The sequence below is a fragment of the Stenella coeruleoalba genome, assembly GCF_951394435.1.
Source record: "Stenella coeruleoalba genome assembly, chromosome: 16".
Classification (NCBI taxonomy): domain Eukaryota; kingdom Metazoa; phylum Chordata; class Mammalia; order Artiodactyla; family Delphinidae; genus Stenella; species Stenella coeruleoalba.
In genome coordinates, this window is record NC_137162.1 from 67345504 (window position 1) to 67367952 (window position 22449).

The 22449-nt window shown below is 42.4% G+C and overlaps 1 protein-coding gene across 1 annotated transcript in view; it reads right to left on the minus strand.

The window, feature by feature from the left end:
* Nucleotides 1-21717, minus strand: part of LOC307175489 (uncharacterized protein) — a gene marked incomplete at its 5' end in the record, with an annotated part of 32438 nt that extends 10721 nt beyond the window's left edge. Inside the window, 4 exons of the mRNA XM_079900597.1 lie at nucleotides 19789-19886; nucleotides 21046-21383; nucleotides 21520-21580; nucleotides 21710-21717. Of these exons, the coding sequence (XP_079756723.1) occupies nucleotides 19820-19886; nucleotides 21046-21383; nucleotides 21520-21580; nucleotides 21710-21717 (474 nt within the window). The 3' untranslated portion in view covers nucleotides 19789-19819. The remainder of the gene's footprint in view (nucleotides 1-19788; nucleotides 19887-21045; nucleotides 21384-21519; nucleotides 21581-21709) is intronic.
* Between the last annotated feature and the right edge of the window lie 732 nt (nucleotides 21718-22449).

The following is a 22449-nucleotide window of genomic DNA, read 5'->3' on the forward strand; positions in this document are numbered from 1 at the left end:
AGAGCCAACCTTCACAACGTAAAAGTAAGTGGAGAGGCAGCAAGTGCAGATAGGTTAGCTGTCCGGGAACTTCCGGAAACACTTTGAGAAATTATTGATAATGGTGTGTATTTACCCAATCAGGTTTTTAATGTGGATGAGACATAACTGTACTGGAAGAGGATGCCAGACCGAAGTTACACCAGTAAGGAGGAAAAGTTGATGCTGGGCTGTAAAGCAGCAAAGGATAGGTTAACTGTTGTTTGGTGGCAATGCTTCCGGTGAATTGAAGCTGAAGCCTCTCTTAGTTTATCATTCAGAGAACCCAAGAACCCTTAAAAACATAGCCAAGGGCTCTCTTCCTGTTGCATGGAAGTGTAACCCCAAATCCTGGATGACACAGGCCACGTTCCAGGACTGGTTTTGCCACCACTTTATCCCAGATGTAGAGAAATATTGCTTGGAGAAGGATGTTCCAGCAAAACATTCTTTTGCTGCTCAACAATGCTGTGGGCCACCCCCCATCCATGGATGACTTTCAGCCCAACGTCAAAGTAGTGCATCTGTCACCGAATACTTTGTTGCTCATCCAACCTATGGACCAGGGAGTTAGAGCGACTTTCAAGAAGTATTATTTATGTCACACTTTTTGTCAGGCAGTAAAGGTAAGTGACAAATCAGGAACAACCTAGGGACAGCTTTGGAAGGACTATAACATCTACAAGACCATAAAAACATTGACTTTGCATGGTGTGAGCGTATGGTGGTCACCATGAATGGGGTTTGGAAGAACCTTTGCCCACAGTTTGTTCATGATTTTTGTGGATTTGAGAAGGTAGATCAGAAGTCCAAAGAGGTCCTGAGCAACGTAGTGACCCTCAGAGAGAAGCTGGAGCTAGATCTGCAAGAGGACAATTTCATTGAAGTCCTTGCTGTGCAACATGAGGACCTTACTGATGGAATTGGAGGCCAAGACAAAGGACGAAGAGGGACAGGAGGAAGAAGAAGTAACTGAAGAACTGAAGAGATTCACGACACAGGAAATGGCAAGGGAATCTTCTTTATTTGAGGAAGCAATGTTAGTTTTTGAGGCACAGGACCCGAACCTAGAATGGTACCCAAAGGTGGCAGCAGCCATTCAGAATGAAATCCAGTGCTACCTTGTCATCTATGAAGAGAAAAAAAGAGCTACTACCCAGACATCAATGGATCATTTTTTCAAGAGGGTAGATAGAATTAAATCCAGCAAGGAACCAGAACTTGTGTCATCAACGTCAGTTATGAGTGAAATGGCAGCTTTCCCTCTGTCTCCTACTGCTGATAATCCTTCACCTCTGCCTTCTCCCACCTCCTCTCCCTCCTCTAATCAGTAACTCTTCTCGCCTGTTCCCTCGATGCCAGCCCGAGTACCCAGCTGTTGTACTGTATTACTGTACTTTTCAAGTTACTGTACTATAAGATTAAAAATGTTTTCTTTATTTTTGTGTTTGTTTTTTATGTGTTGTTTGTGTGAAGAGTATTATAAACCTATTACGGGACAATACCATATAGCCGACTGTGTAAGTTGGGTACCTAGGCTAACTTTGTTGGACTTACAAACAAGTTGAACTTACAAACGCACTCTTGGAACAGAACTTGTTCATATGTAGGGGACTTACTGTAAAAGCAAAAAAGAAACAGGAACTAATCAAACTTATAAGCTGTTGCACAGCAAAGGAAACCATAATCAAAATGAAAATACAACCTATGGACTGGGAGAAAATATTACCAAATGATGAGACTGACAAGGGCTTAATTTCCAAACTATACAAACAGCTCATACAACTCAATAACAAAATAACAAATAACTCAATGGAAAAATGGGTAGAAGACCTAAATAAACATTTCTCCAAAGAAGACATACAGATAGCCAATAGGCACATGAAAAGATGCCCATCATCACTAATTATTAGAGAAATGCAAATCCAAATTACAATGAGGTATCACTTCACACTGATCAGAATGGCAATCATTAAAAAAATCTACAATTAACAAATGCTGGATGGGGTATAGAGAAAAGGGAACCCTTCTACACTGTTGGTGGCCATGTAAGTTGGTGCAGCCACTATGGAAAACAGTATGGAGGTTCCCCAAAAAAACTATAAAGAGAGTTGCCATATAATCTAGCAATCCCACTTGTGGACATATATCTAGACAAAACTATAATTCAAAAAGATACATAAAACCCTATGTTCATAGCAGCACTATTTATAATAGCCAAGACATGGAAACAACCTAAATGTTCATTGAAAAATGAATGTATAAAGGTGTGGTATACGTATACAACAGATATTACTCAGACATTAAAAAGAATGAAATAATGCCATTTGCAGCAACATGGATGGACCTAGAGATAATGATACTAAGTGAAGTAAGTCAGAAAGAGAAAGACAAATACCATATAATATCACTTATATGTGGAATCGAAAACAGGACACAAATGAACATGTCAGCGAAACAGAAACAAACACACAGATATAGAAAACAGAGCTGTGGTTGCCAAGGAGAGAGTGATGGAAAGATTGGGAATTTTGGAATAGCAGAAGCAAACTATTCTACATAGGATGCACAAACCACAAAGACCTACTGTATAGCAGAGGAAACTATATTCAATATCCTGTGATAAACGATAATGGAAAAGAATATATATATATATATATATATATATATATATATATATATATATAAAGCTGAATCACTTTGCTGCACAGCAGAAATTAATACAACAATGTATAAAGGCTGCAGAGGGTGTGGAGAAAAGGGAACCCTCCTGCACTGTTGGTGGGAATGTAAACTGATACAGCCACTATGGAGAAAAGTATGGAGGTTCCTTAAAAGCTAAAAATAGAACTACCATATGACCCAGCAATCCCACTACTGGGCATATACCCGGAGAAAACCATAATTCAAAAAGATACATGTACCACAGTGTTCACGGTAGCACTATTTACCATAGCCAGGACATAGAAGCAACCTAAATGTCCATCGACAGATGAATATATAAAGAAGATGTGACCCATTATATACAATGGAGTATTACTCAGCCATAAAAAAGAACAAAATTGAGTTATTTGTAGTGAGGTGGTTGGACCTAGAGTCTGTCATACAGAGTGAAGTAAGTCAGAAAGAGAAAAACAAATACCGTACGCAAACACATATGTATGTGGAATCTAGAAAAATGGTACTGACGAACCTAGTGACAGGGCAGGAATAAAGACACAGATGTAGAGAACGGACTTAAGGACACAGGGCGGAAGGGGAGACAGGGACGTAGCGAGAGAGTAGCACTGACATATATACACTACCAAATGTAAAAGAGCTAGTGGTAAGCTGCCGCATAGCACAGGGAGATCAGCTCGGTGCTTTATGTCCCCCACAGGGGTGGGATAGGGTGTGTGGGAGGGAGTCTCAAGAGGGGGGCATATGGGGATATATGTGTACATATAGGTGATTCACTTTGTTGTAAAGCAGAAACTAATACAGTGTTATAGAGCAATTATACTCCAATAAACATGTATTTAAAAAACCCACAACATTGTAAATCAACTACACTAGAAAATATTTCTTAAGTGCAAAAGGTTTTTTGAATGTAAGTTTTATTGTGTGTGTGTACCACAGGTTCAATATATATGAATTATGTCAAATTGATTACGTTGTTTTTCAAAATAAAGAATTTTTGATATTCTACATCAGCTTCATAATATAAATGCAGAAAAATTATATTATTTTTTCCTAAAGTTCAGAAATAGCCATTTTGCTCATTCGGTATACTATAAACCACTAACCGTTAAAAAGGGATTCGTGACCTCTTCTTTCCAAAGAAATATTTCTGCACTCACACAGCTTTAATAGAATGTTCCACCATGAACTGACTTCCCACTTAGAGACATGAGATTTTCATCCTGAAATCTCTGTCTTGCAAAAATATCCAATTATCATCCTAGCAATACAGAAAAGAAATGCTTTTTTCCAGATCTCAAATTCCATACAACTGTATCAAGACATCATGTATGGTTCTTTTTAACACACACAGAATGTATTTTATTTTTCCAAGAGAAAAATCAACTGACACCAAGCATTGTAAATGGATGACCACAACAAAAGCAACAATGATTGCAATTACCAAACACGAAACACACTCATACTATGTCATAATATTGACATTCAGTCCAGGAATCCTCCACTGTAACAGCTCATTTACTTTGCAGTGAAAGACATCATGTATTTTTAAATTATCAGCACTCACCTGAGATCTTCAAAAATCAACAAAAACATAATTCTGTGTTCTCCTTCATTTATTCTGGTTCTAAGTGGTCATTTCTAAATGAAAGTATTTAAGTATGTTAACGTCATCTTATAACATCATATTTCAAATGACTACCGTCTCTCCAAAGATGAAATATGAGGAACTCATAATTAGGCTCTCCAAAGTATTACTCTCTGAATCTGCATCACCCTTCTGCTGAACTCCACACTGTTCATTATTCTCTGAGAATATTATTTTTCTTGTATGGCCATCACATGCTCTTTCATTTCATGAAGTTTTTTCCTACAATTTTATGCCTAGTTTATTTATGAGAATATGCATTATTTCAGATTGATACTTATAGACACACAGACTTCTCTATAATTCCCTGAGAGTTTCAAGAACTCCTTTTTTTTTAATACCTACATTCTGAAGCTCTCCACAAAGCATTACTAAAATTGCATTTACGTAAGTATCTACATAGTAATCACACATTAGTGCATTTACAATTGTATTATGCTTTATTGCTAACTTTGGAGCATAAATGTAGCTGTCTTATTTATCACCCTCTTGGAAATCACTTTAATATTTGCACTGAGGGCTTGAAAGAGAATGGATAAATAAAAACCTGAAGAATGTGAAAATACAATTTTTATATTTCTCATAAAATTAGGTGATTATCTAACCTTTATCCAGAAAAAAAGAAGAGCCCAGATACTCTGCAGGCATGATACTCGAGAATGTGTGGTCTTCCAGCAGGAAAACATGCAGTAATCCATGTGGCAGAGTTTACCTGTGACCAGCTGGGGTTAGTCACCTATGCATTCCGTACATGCAACATATCAGGAGTGGAAAAAGCGAATTTGTCAGTTGTGGCAATAACTATAATGAAGATTTGTAGTAGGTCATGCTCATATATTCAACACAGGTGCAATCAAAATTTTGCTCCATTCTGGTAGCTCTAAGTCTGTATCTGTTACCTTGTCTTTAACTAGGAAATGTCAGAGCTGACTTACAAAAAAACTTTAAAAAGTGTTTTGTTTGTTTGTTTGCTTTAATTACAGTCACGGTGAGTAAGACATAGCTCAGAACAGCTAATGTGACTTAGTGATTCTCTCATCAGGAAATACAGTTTCTACTTCCCTGTTTATTCTCCACATCCTGTAGTAAGGTAAGTTTCAAGGAAAGATAAATCTACAGGGTGAAAAAGAAAAGAAAACTTACATGTGTTGACAAGATCATTCTGACAGGTTTTACCACGTATGTCAGTGTTTCTGGCGATGGACACAAGCCAGAGCTCCCTACTCTGACATTGTCACTGATGTCATTCCCCTTGATCCTCAGTTTGAAAGTGGATAAAAATGTTTTCTTCTTTAAGAAATTAAATGAAGAATGCTTTCTAGACATGATCCTCTAATGATTTTCAGTCAGTGGTCATCAAGAGAGGAAAAGCACAGAATCTCATCCCCACAGAAGGGTGACATTCAGTCAGGTAAGAAAATTCTCCCCAAAATCAGAGCTTCATCTTTAACGTGCAATCAGAGGCTTTCACAGGTTCTTCATCACTCTGCACTCAGCCCTACCATATGGGATTGGCTCTGAGAATCTCACATCAGACGACTGACACACATTTCATAGTACACTGATCTGGTACCAGATCCTGCCTCTCTTAGTGATCTCCCGCAGGGATATTGCAATATTCTAGGATATTTCCTGGAGCCCTCTACTCTATACAGGTACACTTCCAAGTAGAAACAGAAGCTTTGATTCTCACTGGGACCCCTGCTCTGTCCAACCAACCTCTCTAGAAATATGATGTTCTAATCTCTCCTGATTAGAACATTTCAAGGTCTCTCCCTGTGCTAATTTAGTAAAGGTGAAAGAGAAACAAGAAAGAGCAAACTATGCAGGGAGCAATATATAAGATTCCTTTACTTAATGTATTTATCTGATATACCCAAATATTGAGAAATATAGATTCATTTCATAACGGTCAAGAAAAGAGGAGGAGGAACCTCCATGCCAACAGTATATATAAAATGGAATCAATATTGCATAAGCTCCAGCTTAAGCTTAGCTACGAGGTACTAACTCTTCTCATAAAGAAGCAATAGTTCTCCATCATCTGAAGCACACTGAGGACTCAAGACAGCTGGACACTGAGGGTGTAGTCTCCTCACTCGAATTCTGTACCTGACTCACAGAGCAATGAAATATTCCCAAAGAATTATTAAGGATGAGGTGGGGAGCCGAAATAAAAAAGATGAATCCACAGTCTGCCCTACCATCTGTTCTGCTGGATATTACCACCATCTTGGTCCAATATGACCTTCCCACTTTTCTCTGGGCCTCCCTACTGTCCACCTCCATCCTCTCATTATATCCTGCCTACACTTGGAAACGACTCTAGTTTTCCCACTTATCTTTATCAACAAGTAATCCAAAGAGCAACTATGTATATCGCTCCTTAGAAACCTCAGGTCTGACTCAGTACTACATGACCTTCGAAGTCCAACGCTTTCCTAATTCCCTTTATTATTTTTTTTCTAATTTCCATGTACTTACACTCTCAGGACCTCCACTCTTCTCAGGTTCCTTCGTCTTCCCTGCAAAATCTGTCAACCTAGACATAGACTTGAGTACCACCCTCTAATTATCTCCTAGGGAATCCAGTTTTTAAAAAAGCCTCAGCAAGCCTTATGGACTTTATTAAAGACTCTTTAAGATAACCCATGGGAGATAGCAGTACACCCACAGGTATCTATTTAATACACCCTCAGAGTAATTTTTTTTCTTTTTTATAAAGTCTCTTCTGTCCAATGAAGACTCTCAGCTCTTCTTCTTCAACATATGCAGTGTCTCACCCTTCTGATTACTCTCTGCTCTATCCCAGGGCCACTCCCTTTCCTGATATGACATTCTTTCCCAATTTTGTACGTTAGTAAAATCAAATAACATAAAATATAACATGTTAATTATTATAAAGTGCACCGTTCAGTGATATTAAATACATTCATATTATTGGGCGATGAACATCACCATTTATCTAATTTTTTTCTACGTTTTAAAACTGTAACTCTATATCCTTTACAAATAACTTTCCTTTCTGCTCCATAACCACCTGAAAAGCATCATTACCCTCCCAATTTCTATGGTTTTGACTACACTAAGTACCCCATATAATTGAAATAAGTAGTTGTATTGTTATGACTCACTAAAAGTCAGAAAAATGGCATTTTGGTAGCTAAATTTCCTCAAGAGTCATCCATGTTGTAGCATATTCCTAGATCTTTTCCTTCTTAACACTGAATAATATTGTCTTATATGGGTATACCACACATTCCTTATCCAGGAACTAGTGGATGAACACTTAGGTTGCTTTCATATTTTAGCTACTGTGATTATTACTGCTCTAAACACTGGAGTACAAATACTTCTTTAAGACCCTGATTTCAATTCCTTTGGGTATACCTCATAGTAAAATTCCTGGATCATGTAGTAATTCTATTTGTCAATATCTGAAACATTGCCATACTCTTTTGCAAAGCAGCTGTATCATTCTACATTCCCACTGACATAGCACAATGCTTCCAACTCCCTCACATCCTCACCAATACTTGTTTTCTGCTTGTGTATGTGTGTGTGCGCTTGTGGGTGTATGCATGCACACAAATATATAAACATGCATTTAGTGATATGGACCATCTATTCAAGTGCTCAGTCATTTGTACATCTTTTTGAAGAACCATCTATTCAAGTCTTTTATCCATGTTTGAATCAGGGTGTTTGCTTTTTGTTGAGTTGTAGGAGTCTCTGTATATTCTGAATAGAAATCGCTTGTCAGATAGATGGCTTTCAAATATTTTCTCCCATCTTGTGGGTTGCCATTTTATTCTGTTTACATTTCTTTGATACACATTTTTTTAAATTATGTACTGCAAATTGTTTATTTTTTTGTTAGCTGTTTTGTTGTTCCTTCGTTTCATATTGAGGAAAACACTGCCAAATCCAATGTCATGAAGCTCTTGTCCTGTGTCTTCTTCTAAGACTTTTTATTTTATTACGTCTTATATTTAGTTTCTTGATACGTTTTCATTAATTTTTGCATATGATGTTAGGTAAGGGTCCATCTTCCTTCTTTTGCATGTTGACAACAATACTTCTCAGCACCATTTGTTGAAAATACTATCCTTTCTACTTTGAAAAGTCTTGGCCACTTGTCAAAAATCATTTGGCCATATATCAGGGTTTATTTCTGGGTGTTCTATTCTATTCTATTGGTCTTGAATAAGAGAGAAAATAGTATAACCTATCCAGGTTGATGAAGAACATAAAGAGAAGACCAGGACTGAGAACTAGGAGGGAAATATAAAACAGCAGGGAGTAATAGACAGTGTGAGAGAAGATCTTGTATTTGCAAGTTCATGGAAATATGATCATGTTAAACCACTAAACGCCTGACTTTGAACAATACGGTAAATGTGCTAGCAAGAAACATAACACTTACCCATCTCTGGGAAATATAGTATGGGCATAAAGATAAACTACACACAAATACATTAAAAAGGGAAGGGTTTTCATGGTGTGAGAATATTGTGGGATTTGAAATACAATTTACTTCTGTTCTACCATTCTCTCTAAAATTTATCAAAGTGTATATACAAGCAATTCCAATTCTGGTAATGTGCTTGACAGGTTTATATATGAACTTCAGCAGACCAGTAAATGTACATTCATAGTAGGACTGTTCCCTAATCCAAAAAACAACACACAAAAACTGGAAAGACCAGAGTTCACTTCGTCAACACACATACAGATGCAGTGATGGTGAACGGTCCAAAAACAGAAGGTGAGCATGGGTGCAAGAGGTTAATCCCCAGGCTGGGGTGGGGTGCAGAGTTTGAGGGTAACACAGGTAGAAAAGACTTTTGTCCTATCCTTGATTTTTGAGGTATTGAAATTCACAGGTCACTACCTTCATTTCAAAATGAATGAATGCACCATTCAATTTTTTAAAACAGGAGAAGTAAACATGAGTGATAATAAATTTCAAACTGTTGCTAATCAAATAAGATACTAAGAAAAATTAAATGATATGATTTAAGAATGAAGTGGAGAGATTGTCCAAGATGGTAGCATTCAAAGACCCAGAGCTTGATGCCTCTCATGGGCACACCAAAGTCACAACAGCAATGGATGCAACAGGCCGGGACCTACCATAAAAGATGTTTTAGAGCTCAAGATATAAGGAAGGCACCTCGGCAAGACAGGAAGGAAGGGCAAAATCTCAATAGAGTCAAGACCCATACCACCAGGTGGGTGGCCCACAAATGGGAGAATAATTACAATTTCTGAGGTGCTCCCAGGTAGCAAGGGGTATGAACCCAACATCAGGCTCCCAAGCCCAGGGATCCTGGGCTGGAAAGAAGAGTTCTAGAAAGTTGGGCTTTGAAGACCAGTAGTGCTTATTTTCCAGAGAGACAGAGGGTTGTGGGAAATAGAGATTCCACACTTAAAAGATACTCTCAGGGCTTCCCTGGTGGCGCAGTGGTTGAGAGTCTGCCTGCCGATGCAGGGGACACAGGTTCGTGCCCCGGTCCGGGAGGATCCCACATGCCACGGGGCGGCTGGGCCCGTGAGCCACGGCCGCTGAGCCTGCACGTCCGGAGCCTGTGCTCTGCAACATGAGAGGTGCGCGTACTGCAAAAAAAAAAGAAAAAATGCTTACAAAATCCCACATGACCCAAGAATCGGAACAGAAGCAGTCATTTGAAAGGATCCTGGGTCACACCTACCTCCTGATCTTCGAGTCTCCCAGAGAGGCAAGAGGCAACTACAGCACAACCTCAGGGACATAGACACTGGCACCAGCCACTTGGGGGAGCTCCTTCTACCTCGTGGCCACTGGTACCAGCAAGCATAATTTCAGAATCCTCCCTCTATGTTTTTAGACTCAGGACCTAGCCCTACCCATTTCCACAAGACTATAGACACAAGTACTAGGATGCTGCAGGCCAAGCAACTAATTGAGCATGGGCATAGCCCCACCCACCAGCAAACAGCCTGCCTTCAGACCCTCTCAATGCACAGCTGCCCCTGGACATGGGCCCAGCCACCGAAAGCCCCAGGACCAGCCTCCACACCTCAGTGGACAGGCACCAGCCCCAGAGTCCCTGGCCCCTCTGACAAGTGAGCCTGCTCTGGCCTTGGAATCAGCCTCACCGTCAGCAGGTGATTACTGCACAGGGACTGGATGGAGCTTGGACCTACCCAACAGCAAACCTGCTCTAGCAGTGGTATCAGCCTCATACACCAACAGGCACACAGCAGCTCCAGCAATACCACAGCCCAGCAGCCTGTGTGACCAGAACACTCACTTGCAGGCCAGAAGCAGCCATGGACTCAGCTGGGTCCTGCCCCTGCCCAGCAGAATGCCAACACAAGATTAGGGATACCCCAGACCCTGCAGATAGCTGTGCCAGGAACGGTGATCCAACACCAACTCTGCGACTCCTGGGCCCTGCAGCCAGAACTCAGGACCTGTGTCTTCCTCCCAGTGGCCAGCATAGCCCCAGGACCAGCGACTGGGCACTAGCCCTGATATCACCTGGACTGCAATTCTACCCATAAGTGAACCAGCACTAGATCTGGTGTCCCCCAGAGTTGTGCAGCCAGCTGCCTTATGATGTAGCCTCACCAAGCAGCACAGACAGCCTCCGTACAAGGCAGAGTCTGGCAAACAAGCACTCTGGGGGCAGCCAAGCCTACCAGACCACCCCCAGTAGTCAGCCCTCCACAACAGAAGAGCCCAAGCAGCCCACATAGGGGGTACACCTAGAACACATAGCTCTGGTGACCAGGGGACAGTGAGCTGCTGGGACACATAGGACCTCTCCTACAAAAGGCCACTTCTCCAAGGTCAGGAAGTGTAATGAACCTACTACATACATAGCAATAAAAACAGCAAGTTAAGAAAAACGAGGTGACACAGAAACATGATCCAAATGAAGGAACAAGATAAGAACTCAGAAGAAGATCTAAGTGAAGTGGAGATAGCCCATCTCCTCAACAAAGAGTTCAAGGTAATGACTATAAAGTTGATCAAAGGACTCAGGAGAAGAATGGACGACCAGAGCAAGAAGTGAGAATTTTTTTCAAAAAAGAGTTAGACCATTAAAGAACAACAAAACAGAGATGAGGAATACAATAACTGAAATGAAAAATACACAGAAGGAAACTACTGTAGACTAAATGATACAGAGGAATGAATCAGAAACCTGAAGGACAGAGTACAGGCAATCACTGAAGATGAACGGTAAAACAATAGATTAAAATGAAATGAGGAAAGTTGAACAGACTTGTGAAACAACATCAAGTGTACTAATATTTGCCTTATACTGGTCCCAGAAGCAAAAAGCAAAGAGAAAGCAGTGTAGAACATACCTGAAGACATAAGAGCTGAAAACTTCCATAACCTGGGAAGGAAAACAGACATCCAAGTCCAGTAAACACAGTAAGGCCAAAACAGGATCAATCCAAAGAGGACCACGTCAAGACTCATTGTAATTAAAATGGCAAAGAAATAAAGATAAAAAGACACTATTAAAAGGAGCAAAGGAAAAGCAACAAGTTACAAACGTGGGAACTTGCATAAAGTTATCAGCTGACTTTTCAGGATAACCTCTGCATGCCAGAAGGGAGTGGCATGGTATATTTAAAGTCATGAAAGGGAAAAACCTATAACCAAAAATACTCTACCCAGCAAGGCTCTCCTTCACATTTGATGGTGAGATCTAAAGTTTTACAGAGAAGCAAAACTAAAAGAGCTCGGCATCGCCAAACCAGCTTTATGAGAAATCTTAAAGGGGTTTTTCTCAGTGAAAAAGAAAAGGCCACGACTGAAACATAAAAATTAGGAAAGGAAACTTACTAAAGGAAAAACCTCGTTGGATAAGGCAAATATTCAACAAAGGCAGGAAATCAACCATGTACACAGCTAATAGGAAGCATGAAAGAAAACAATAATAAAATCATCTATATTCACAATAAGAAGTTAAGGGACACACAAAACAAGTAGATGTAAAATATAAGGTCAAATTCAGTAACTGTGGGGGAGCAGACTAACAATGCAGGGTTGTTAGTATCCATGTGAAATTAAGAGCTCAGCAACTTAAATAATCACACACACACACACACACACACACACACACACACACACACACACACACACACACACACACACACACACCTGAAAGAAATCCAAACATAATATTAAAGATAGTCCTCACATCACAGATGCAGGGAATAAAAGGGGAAGAAAGGAACACTGAAGAAATTAAAGAGGGATTCTAAAAATACCCAAGACAAATGAAAATGAACACACAATGATCCAAAATCTATGGGACACAGCCAACGCAGTTCACAGGGGGAAGTTATAGTGATACAAGCTTATTCTTAGGAAACAAGAAAAATATCAAATAAACAACCTAACATTACACCTGAAGGAATTAGAAAAAGAAGAAAAAACAAACCTCAAAGCTGTCAGAAAGAAAAAAATTAAGAAAACAATACCATATGCAATCTCACCAAAAAGAATAAGATACCTAGGAACAAACACACCTAAGCAGGTAAAAGACATGTACTCAGAAATCTATCAGCCATTGGTGAAAGAAGTTGAAGGCAACAGAAAAAGATGGGGAAATATAACAGGTGCATGGGCTGGAAGAATTAATACTGTTAAAATAACCACACTACCAAAGACAATCTACAGATTTAATGCAATCCCTATCAGAATACCAAAACATTTTCACAGAACTTGAAAAAGTAAATTTAAAATTTGTATAGAAACACAAAGACCCCAAATAGCCAAACAGTCTTGAGAAAGAACAGAGCTGGAGGCATCACGCACCTTGACTTCAGATTATACTGCAAAGGGACAGTCATCAAAGAGAATCGGACCGGAGCAAAAACAGACACAAAGATCACTGGAATAGAATAGAGATCCCAGAAATAAGCCCACACACTTATATTTAATTGATTTATGACAAAACAGGCAATATGGAGAAAAAACTGTCTCTTCAAGAAGTGGTACTGGGAAAACTGGTCAGCTACATGGAAAAGAATAAAATTAGAGTATTTTAGCGCACCATATATAAAATAAATGCAAAACTGAGTAAAGACCTAAAGGTAGGGCCATAAAACCCCTAGAGGAAAATACAGAACATTCTGCAACATAAATGATAGCAACAGTTTTGGGTTCAGTCTACTAAGGCAAATGAAACAAAAGCAAAAATAAACAAATGGGACTTCACTAAACTTAAAAGATTTTGCACAGCAAAGGAAACCAGAGACAAAATGAAAAGACAACCTGCTGAAGGAGAGACAATATTTGCACATGGTAAGAGGTTAACACCAAAAAGATGACCAAGCAAGGGTTCATATCTAAACTACAGAAACGGCACATACAACTCAATATCAGAACAACACCCAAAATCTTTTTTTAAAAAATGAGAAGACCTAAATAGACATTTTTCCAAGGAAAAAATACAGATAGACAGCCAGAACTCACAAAGATGCTAAACATAGCTAATCGGCAATAAAATGCAAATCAAAACAATGAGATATATCACCTCAGTCTTGTCAGAATGGCTGTCATCAAAAAGGTCACAAATAACAAAGGTTAGTGAGGATGTGGAGAAAGGGAAACTCTTGTACACTCTTGATGTGAATGTGAAGTAGTGCAGCTACTGTGGAAAGCAGAATGGAGGTTCCACAGAAAACTACAAAGAGAACTACCATAATACCCAGCAATTTCACTCTTGGGTATATCAGAAGAAAACAAAAACACTATTTTAAAAAAATAACTGCACACCAATGTTCATAACAGTGTCATTTGCCATAGCCAAGATACAGAGTCAAACTAAGTGTTCATCAATAGGTTAGGGGATAAAAAAGATTTTTTATGATGACTTCAGCAAAAAATGAAATTTTGCCATTTGCAAGAACATGGATGGACTTGGAGGGTATTATGCTTAGTAAAATAAGCCACAGAGAAAACAAGCCTGGTAGGTTATCACTTACACGTGGCATCTAAAAAATTGAATACAACAACAACAACAACAAAACAGACTCACAGATTAAAGAACAGACTAGTAGTTACCAGCTGGGAGAGACAGGGTGGAGGAGCAAAATAGTGGTAGGAGATTCTGAGGAATAATCCACTATGTATAAAATCAATAATCTACAGTGACATACTGTATAGCATGGGGAATAGAGCCACTCTTTTATAATAAGCGTAAATGGAGAACAACCTAAACATTTATGAATCACTATGTTGTACCTCTGAAACTAATATAATAATGCAAATTAACTATAGATCAATAAAATATAAAGTAAGAAACAATAAAGGGGAGACACAGATTATTAGATAGAAATCAATTAAATAAACACAAGTTTTGGAAATCAAGGAATTAAAAAACAACGCGTAAGACTCAACATTGGCATTTAAACTGTACGATCTATTCATTTAAAAGAAATCATTTAAGTGGTGAAAAATGGTACCCATTCTCACAATTTTGTATATCTAGGATAAATTATCATCTACAAAAATGTTACAAATATTCACTCAAAAAGAAAGAGAAAATTTGGATTAACCCATTTTAGTATACAAATTTAATATCAAAGTCTCTATGTAACATGGATTTGAATAAGTTCTGTTAGCCACTTCTAGTTTCTTCGTGATGTAAAATCTTTTAAAGCATAAAAATCAGCCTTTCTACGTTATTCCATTAGACATACATAGAAGTTAAAAGAAACGAGAAGACAGAACAATCAACCAGGAATGTGAATTTACTGAGAAACAGTCATTCGTTCTCCCTCCTCCTTTTCTTTTCCTCCTTTTCCAGGTCTCTTTCGGTTCCAATCAAGAGAAGTCTTGAGAATTCTGAGAATATTTCTTTGAGGGCTTCAAATCACCATACCTACATCCTCTGCCACAACTACACACACGGGAACAAAAATAAACCTCTGCTATCTACTCATGTAGGAGGGATGCATGCAAAATAAAATCCTACATGGAGACCAACAGGTGAGTTTTCTACCTGTTCTTTATAATGTCCTTCCATTATAGTAAATCCCACACATTACGAGGCAGAAGGGGTTATGTGAGCTCTTCCTTGAAGTCAAAAACTTGCATTCATTTCAAGTACCTGGTGATCATAGGGTACAGCCAGGGAAGGTGCCATCCCCCTTGGGGGGAGGGTCGGTGAATGGGCTCCCGCAACCATGCACCTCCTGATGTACAGATTCTGGAGAAACAAAGGGCGGTCACACCGCAGTCAGCCTGTCAGGCTGTCGGGCCACTGGGCAACCCCACCAACCTCGAAGTGCCCCACCAGTTGCTGAAAGCAAAACTCTGTCCCCCCTGTGAAGCCAGGCAATCTGGGCCAGAGAGTCAGAGGAGACCGGTAATCGACTCCTCCTCTCTGCTCACCTCCTTGGGGGTACAGCAACCCCATCTCCAAACCCAACTCTGATCCTGGAGTGCCAAAGTGGGAGTGCATGTGGGCTCTGCCGGTGCTTCAGCACCCTCTGGGAAGCCCCCTAGTTTGAATATGATTTGAGTTTGATCCTGTGAAACCATCAGAACTTCGCACCAGACATAAATGAGGAGATTCTGGCCTTTATTAGTATGCATGGTGAACACGATTGTCCTGGCTGTACTTGCCAACCCTCCTATTTTACCTGCCTACTTTTATCCACCTTCCTCCCTGTGAGTACCTTTGACCAACCCTGAGCTCAGACTCCTGACCTATTACAGTGACTTTGTCAGTCTTTCTTTAAAATGGACAGGTAGGGCTTTCCTGGGGGCGCAGTGGTTGAGAGTCCGCCTGCAACGTGGGGGACACGGGTTCGTGCCCCGGTCCGAGAGGATCCTACATGCCGCGGAGCAGCTAGGCCCGTGAGCCATGGCCGCTGAGCCTGGGCTCCGCAACGGGAGAGACCACAACAGTGAGAGGCCCGCGTACGGCAAACAAACAAACAAACAAAAAAAAACACAACAGGTAATAAAATGAATTTCACCTAGAAGCAGCAGCTCAGTAAGGGAAATAAAATCATCAGAAGTTATCTAATCACAGCCACAGCCATCCAGGGCTCTGTCTCATCTGCTGGGGCACAAGAATGGGACCTTCCTAAACTTGAAGGGCATCCAATCAAATAAGTAAAGGTGTCGCTCACCTCTGGCTCTTGGAGGCATTACTAGGCAGTCTACCCAGTGTATACTAACTGCAAAACACTCTCATGGTTTTGAGACACGTGTGTTCCAGGAAAGCTTTTTGGGGTGCATGCGGAAGGTTTCTTTGCTACATCAAGCAAAAAATAAATCACCAAGCTCTTTGAGCACAGGGGTTCTTAACAGGGAAATGGAAGGAAGGAATGGGCTGAAAAGAAGATCTCCTCTGAAGTGAAGGTCATTTTTCCAAAAGAGTAGGATTTAGTCTCAGTTTAAGGAGAACACTTTTAAATAGGTGGGACAGCTCCAAACTGCAGTTTAGGGAACGAGTGCTTCAAGAGAACAGTGCTTTAAAAGTCCTGGCAAGGCAGCAAGAGGATGAAGAGTTGGTTTTGCATAGTTTTGAACACAGGAGTAAAGAAACAGAGATATCTCTGATTAAAAGGCCCTGATATCCTATGGCACCAATGGGTCAGTTGCAGGGGCCAGGGGGTGTGGGAGGCGATATTTCTCTCTCAACGTCTCCCAGGGCAGCCACCCCTCCCGACCCCACCCCCCTACTCCCCTCACCCTTCCTCCCTCCACTGTTGGGTCCCCAGGGACACCACTTCTTAAGCTGGAGCACTCAGGCACCATCTCTGCAGTCTGGATTCTTCCTGGAACCTGGCCAAGTTCTGGGACAGGAAGCCAGGTCTGCAAGGCCGCTGGGGTGCAGTCGGACCTGGAGGCCTGGAGGGGAACTGGAGCCCTGAAGCCCACCCACGTCCTTGAAGCCGAGGGAGGAACACATCCTCCTAACAGTACTTCTCAGGGGTCAGCGTGCTTCCCACCCGATGGTGATCCATACTCACTTGAGGCAGCAAGGACTGCCTCTAACTGGCCCCCTCGATTCCGCCTTAAGGGTCCTCGCACATATGTGAGAGCACAGGCCCCGGATCTCTTTAGTCAGCTGAGGCCAGTGCTGCCGGAGTCCCTCCAGTCCCATCCCCCAGCCCCTCCCTCTGGGACTGTATCTAATGGAAGAAAGAGCACAGAGGAATTGACTGAATCGAGGGACCTGGGAGCCTGGCTATGAGTTTGAAGACCGAGAACCTAAGGCGCAATTACATACTATTGGAAACTCTTGTGGGGTGTGTGGGGGGAGGTTAGGAGGCTGAGAGGATGAGTCGACCTGGTGAGTCCAGCCCCAGGACACCACACAGCCCCGCACCCCCTTCCCTGCCATCAGACAAGGGACTCTGCACTTCCTCCTCCCTGATTCTCCTCCAGAAGAGCAGGCGGCCCCCCTCTGAGGGCAGCGGCAAGACAACGGACCAAGTCCCCCCTGCACTAAGGCGCTACTGGAAGCTCTTCCTGAACAGCAGTGCTGGCTTGGAGAGAACCCGTGCACCGCCAAAGTTGGTCTCGTCCTGCAGCCGAGGGACGCAGGGTTTAAGTCAGCTGCCCTGGCTTTAAATCAGTCAGCCCCCCCTTTAAGTCAGGTGACCTGACTTTAAATCACTGTGTGCCCCTCAAGCCTGCAACTTCAAAAGTTGGGAACTTCACTTTGATCTCAGCACCTCACATAGCTGAATGCACACTGTAGTCACCCCCCGAGCCTGGCTTAGAGGCAGGATATAAGGTAAGGGGATGGGCGTGCACTCATGGTGATGAGGGTGTACTTCATGCACCAGAAGGGTCTAGGTACTCTGGGGTACAGCGAGCAGTGCACGATACAGCAGCTCCCTGGCAAAGCTGGTGATGCACAGGGAGAGCAGGCACACCCATGCATGCAGAGGGTCCAGGACGGGAGCTGGAGCACAGCCAGCCGGGAGGGTGTGAAAGCGGAGGATCTGAGCCTTGAGAAAGGCAGACACAGAGGATGGATGAGAAACAAAGACCGGATGAAATATGGATTTGAAAAACACGCGCTGCTCCTGAAATTGGGGTGGGGGGCACCCCAGATTTGAGTCTTCTTACTCCCCAGTACCTAGTGCTTTGGCATTTGCCCAATCACTTATAAGATTTACTGATAATATCTAACCCATAGAATACTGCATTTGTAGTGGTATTGCGTGTTAATGTTTCTATAGTGGAATAATCTTTTCTACAAGAAAAATGTACACTATCTGAAATAAATTAAAACCCCTCTTTATAAAGTACTATATGGGACTTCCCTGGTGGCGCAGTGGTTAAGAATATGCCTGCCAACGCAGGGGACATGGGTTCGAGCCCTGGGCAGGGAAGATCCCACATGCCGCGGAGCAGCTATGCCCAAGCGCCACAACTACTGAGCCTGCAGGCCACAACTACTGAAGCCCACGTGCCTAGAGCCGGTGCTCCACAACAAGCGCAGCAAGAGAAGCCACTGCAATGGGAAGCCCGCGCACCGCAACAAAGAGCGGCCCCCGCTCGCCGCAACTAGAGAAAGCCCGCGCGTAGCAACGAAGACCCAACACAGCCAAAAATTAATTCATTTTTTAAAAAAAGTACTATATCCTTCTGTACAACTTCTCTGGGAAGAACAGAGAGATAGCGTGGGAGAGTGAGAAAGACCAATATTTAGTGCACGTCTCTCATGCAGGTGCTCTGCTGGCTCAGATACATTTATCCTCACTTTACAAAGGAGGAAATAAGCTCAGGGAGGTTTAGTAACTTTCCCAAAGCCAAACAGCTATTGAGTGGCAGAACCAAGATCTGAACCAAGTCTGTTACCTTCAAAGCCTAAGTCCTCATCACAACAAAACTCAATTAATATTTACATTTAGCGAATTACTTTGCAACCTGGGGAGTTCTTGGCACAATCCTGAATAAGAGTGAGAAAGAAAGAAATAGCACTGTTCCTACAGTCAACCAAAATTTTTGGAGCAGCTGCTAGATGCCTGGCCCTTTTTGGGGTTCAGCAGTGATCACGACAGGAAGAGTCCTGCTTTCATGAACCATGTAGTGGGGAGGAGAGACGGGTGCAACTTGGGTGAGGGATTTCACCTTGCTGGGCCTCTGTTTTCTCATCTGGAAAATGGGATGGGTGTTCCTCGTTTTCTGGGATTGTCCAGCCCTCACATTCTCTGATTCCATAAGAAGCATTTGTTTTCCTGTTTCTTTAAAATTCATTCAGGCCGTGAGCCGTGATGAACGTTGTTAGCTGCTCCCCAAGTCACTCTATTCCCACCCTTTTCCTGTGATCAGGTCTTTCCCGAAACATGACTCACAATCAGTCAAGTCACAGAACCTAAGGGGCACCCAGCAGAAAAATTCCAACCCTTGCTTCCCAGGAGCTCTGAGGTCTACCTGCCAGGTAAACTTAACTCACCTGGCACAAGGTGGCCATCCCTGGTTTCCCATCAACATGATCTCAGGCACAAACCTCCTTGTTTTTCCATTTTGTCTTTAAGTTCCTTGTTGAAACAACTGTACAAATATGACAAAGATAGAAAATCAGGCATCTTCTGCCCCCAGTGCCTACTAATAAATGATTTTCTGCCACTTAAATGATAAAGATAGAACATTTCAACATTCTGCTGCCCTTATTATTTGTCATTTTTGTTGATATTTCTATTGAATACATCTTTCAATATTTTAACAATGGAACGTTTATTTAGGTTGTTCCAGACCCAGCCTTTAGTGGTAAAGGTTTTGTTGTTATATCTCTATTAAGTTTCCTTTAAAAATCATTATCCTAGTTAAATGGATTAAGTCAATTTTATAGGCATTTATATTATGATACTGATGAAATTAGTACATAGAGGGCAGTAGTACAAGTTGATTGGATTTGAGAACCTCTATTAGCACAGTTAAGTATAAATATTATCTATATGTAAACCAAAGTACAGGCTGAGTGAGATTCTCGGACACTTTTTCACTGTCTGCCCCTCAAGCCTGTGAGAAATGGAATATTTCTTGCCATCTCAGTAAACAAAGGATGTCACAGTCATCAGCACTTGCAGCCCTCCAGTGTGAGCCGCGGGCCCTGAGGAGCTCAGGATATGCAAATACAGAATGCAGGCCCCAGAGAGCTGAGGTGCATATCAAAGGAAGGATTTCAGTGAGCCCAGACTCTGGCATCTTCGCATACAAAGAAAAGCGCTACATTCCTCACGTCGGGAGAGCTGGTTTTCCTTAGTTAACAATCACCTTTTGATGTTCCGCATTACCTGCGCCAGTCCCCTGACCTGTACCCTCCCCCCACCCTCCCCGTACTTTAGCTCAGGGAGGAAGGAGCGCAGACGGACTCGGCTGAATAAGGGGCCTGCGAGCCTCGAGAGGAGTTTTCAGCCGCTTTCCCCGCAGTCAGGAGGAGGGGCGCTGACGCTGCAGCCGGACCCTGCGCCTCCCTTGCCCCGTTTCCCCTCAGGACGCTCAGGCCGAACCCCTCCCCACGCCCCCCAGGCCCTGCGAGCCAGGCCGAGGGCAGGGGTGAGAGGAGGGACCCAAGTTCCCCGGGACCAGACACTGGGGGCCGCTCTTTCTACACAGCAGCGGCGGGTGGCAGCGAACGCCTGCCCCTCAGAAGCTGGTCTTGCGCTGCCGCCCGGGAACCGGACCAGGCGGAGGGTCGGCGCCTACTTACCCGGCCCGCCGTCCGCACGACTGTCGCGGCTTCGGCCGCCCGGGCCCCTCCAGAGCCGGCAGCCTCAGTGAGGCCGCCCTCCCCTCGGGCTCCGGGGCAGGTCCGTGACGGCGGAGGGAAGAGACCCCGAGCCGGGAGTTCCAGCTCTGCGGAAACGCGGGCTCCGTTCTGGGCGCAGGGGGTGGGACCGCTCTGCCCAGAGGCCTTCCGGGAGGGAGGGGGGCGCCGGGGGAGGGAGCCGCCGGGAGCGCAGGGCCCCAACAGGGGTCCTGGAGGGGCGGCCCGGCCTGGGGGGCCCCGCCCACTGTGACCGCAGTCCAGACCTTTTTCCTGGAATCCTACACAAAAATGTTAGAAAGATACACGGTCTATAGTAAATATTCACAAATGATTGTTGCTGCTGTGCTTACTATCCTAATAAAGGTGTAAAATCCATAAAACACTTTAAGTTCAAAATTAAATATGAATTTTTACCTTTCTAATTATGTCTCTGCTATTCACAATTGTCGTTAATGAATCAGAGACTGTGGCATCACTAGTTAAAAATGAGCTTGTTAAAAAAATAGAACTCAGGCCCACCGGACCTACTGAATCACAATCTGCACTTCTACAATCTCCCCAGTGTACTTGTGTACCCATGAATAGCTGAAAGGTACATTTCTACCTCGACATGTCTTTTCTGTCTGAGAAATACACACATCTTATCCAATTTGATATAAAAAAACACTCAAAATGCATATGCCTGTGTTAAAACCATCATTTTATCATTTCTTTCCAGATAAGTATAGTCTCTATATTGGTTTTGTGGATCACATGCCACACTCTTTTCTTGTAGTTAGAAATAAGGTAGAGAAAGTTACTTTGTAAAATATATCTATATATCTATCTATATCTATATATATATAGATATATAGATATATATATATTAGTGGATAATTGAAGACACTCTTCTAAATTAAAACCAGTTCTCTGGTTCTCCTAACTTGCTGTTTTCTTCTTGGGTCACATTATGAACTCTTCCCGCGGCCACGTGGCATGGGTACTTTTAATTTCAGGGACTGCTGCCATTCCAGGATATGGCCATAGATTTCTCTCAAGAGGAGTGAGAATGCCTGGACCAAGATCAGTGGAAATTGTACGGGGATGTGATGTCAGAGAAGTTTAGGAACCTGCTCTCCTTGGGTGAGGATACCTTCCTTCCAGAATTCCTTATCCAACCACAGGGTTTAGAGTCCTTCATTTGTAGAATGTCTCCTGGAATCTTCTGCTTCCTACAATAGGGTTCCAGATTGCAACGTTTCAGGAAACATTGGGAGTTTGTGGGTATAATTTATCTTATTCTTTTAAAATTGCAGCCTCCCTCAGCCGCATAGCACGGGGAGAGCAGCTCGGTGCTTTGTGACC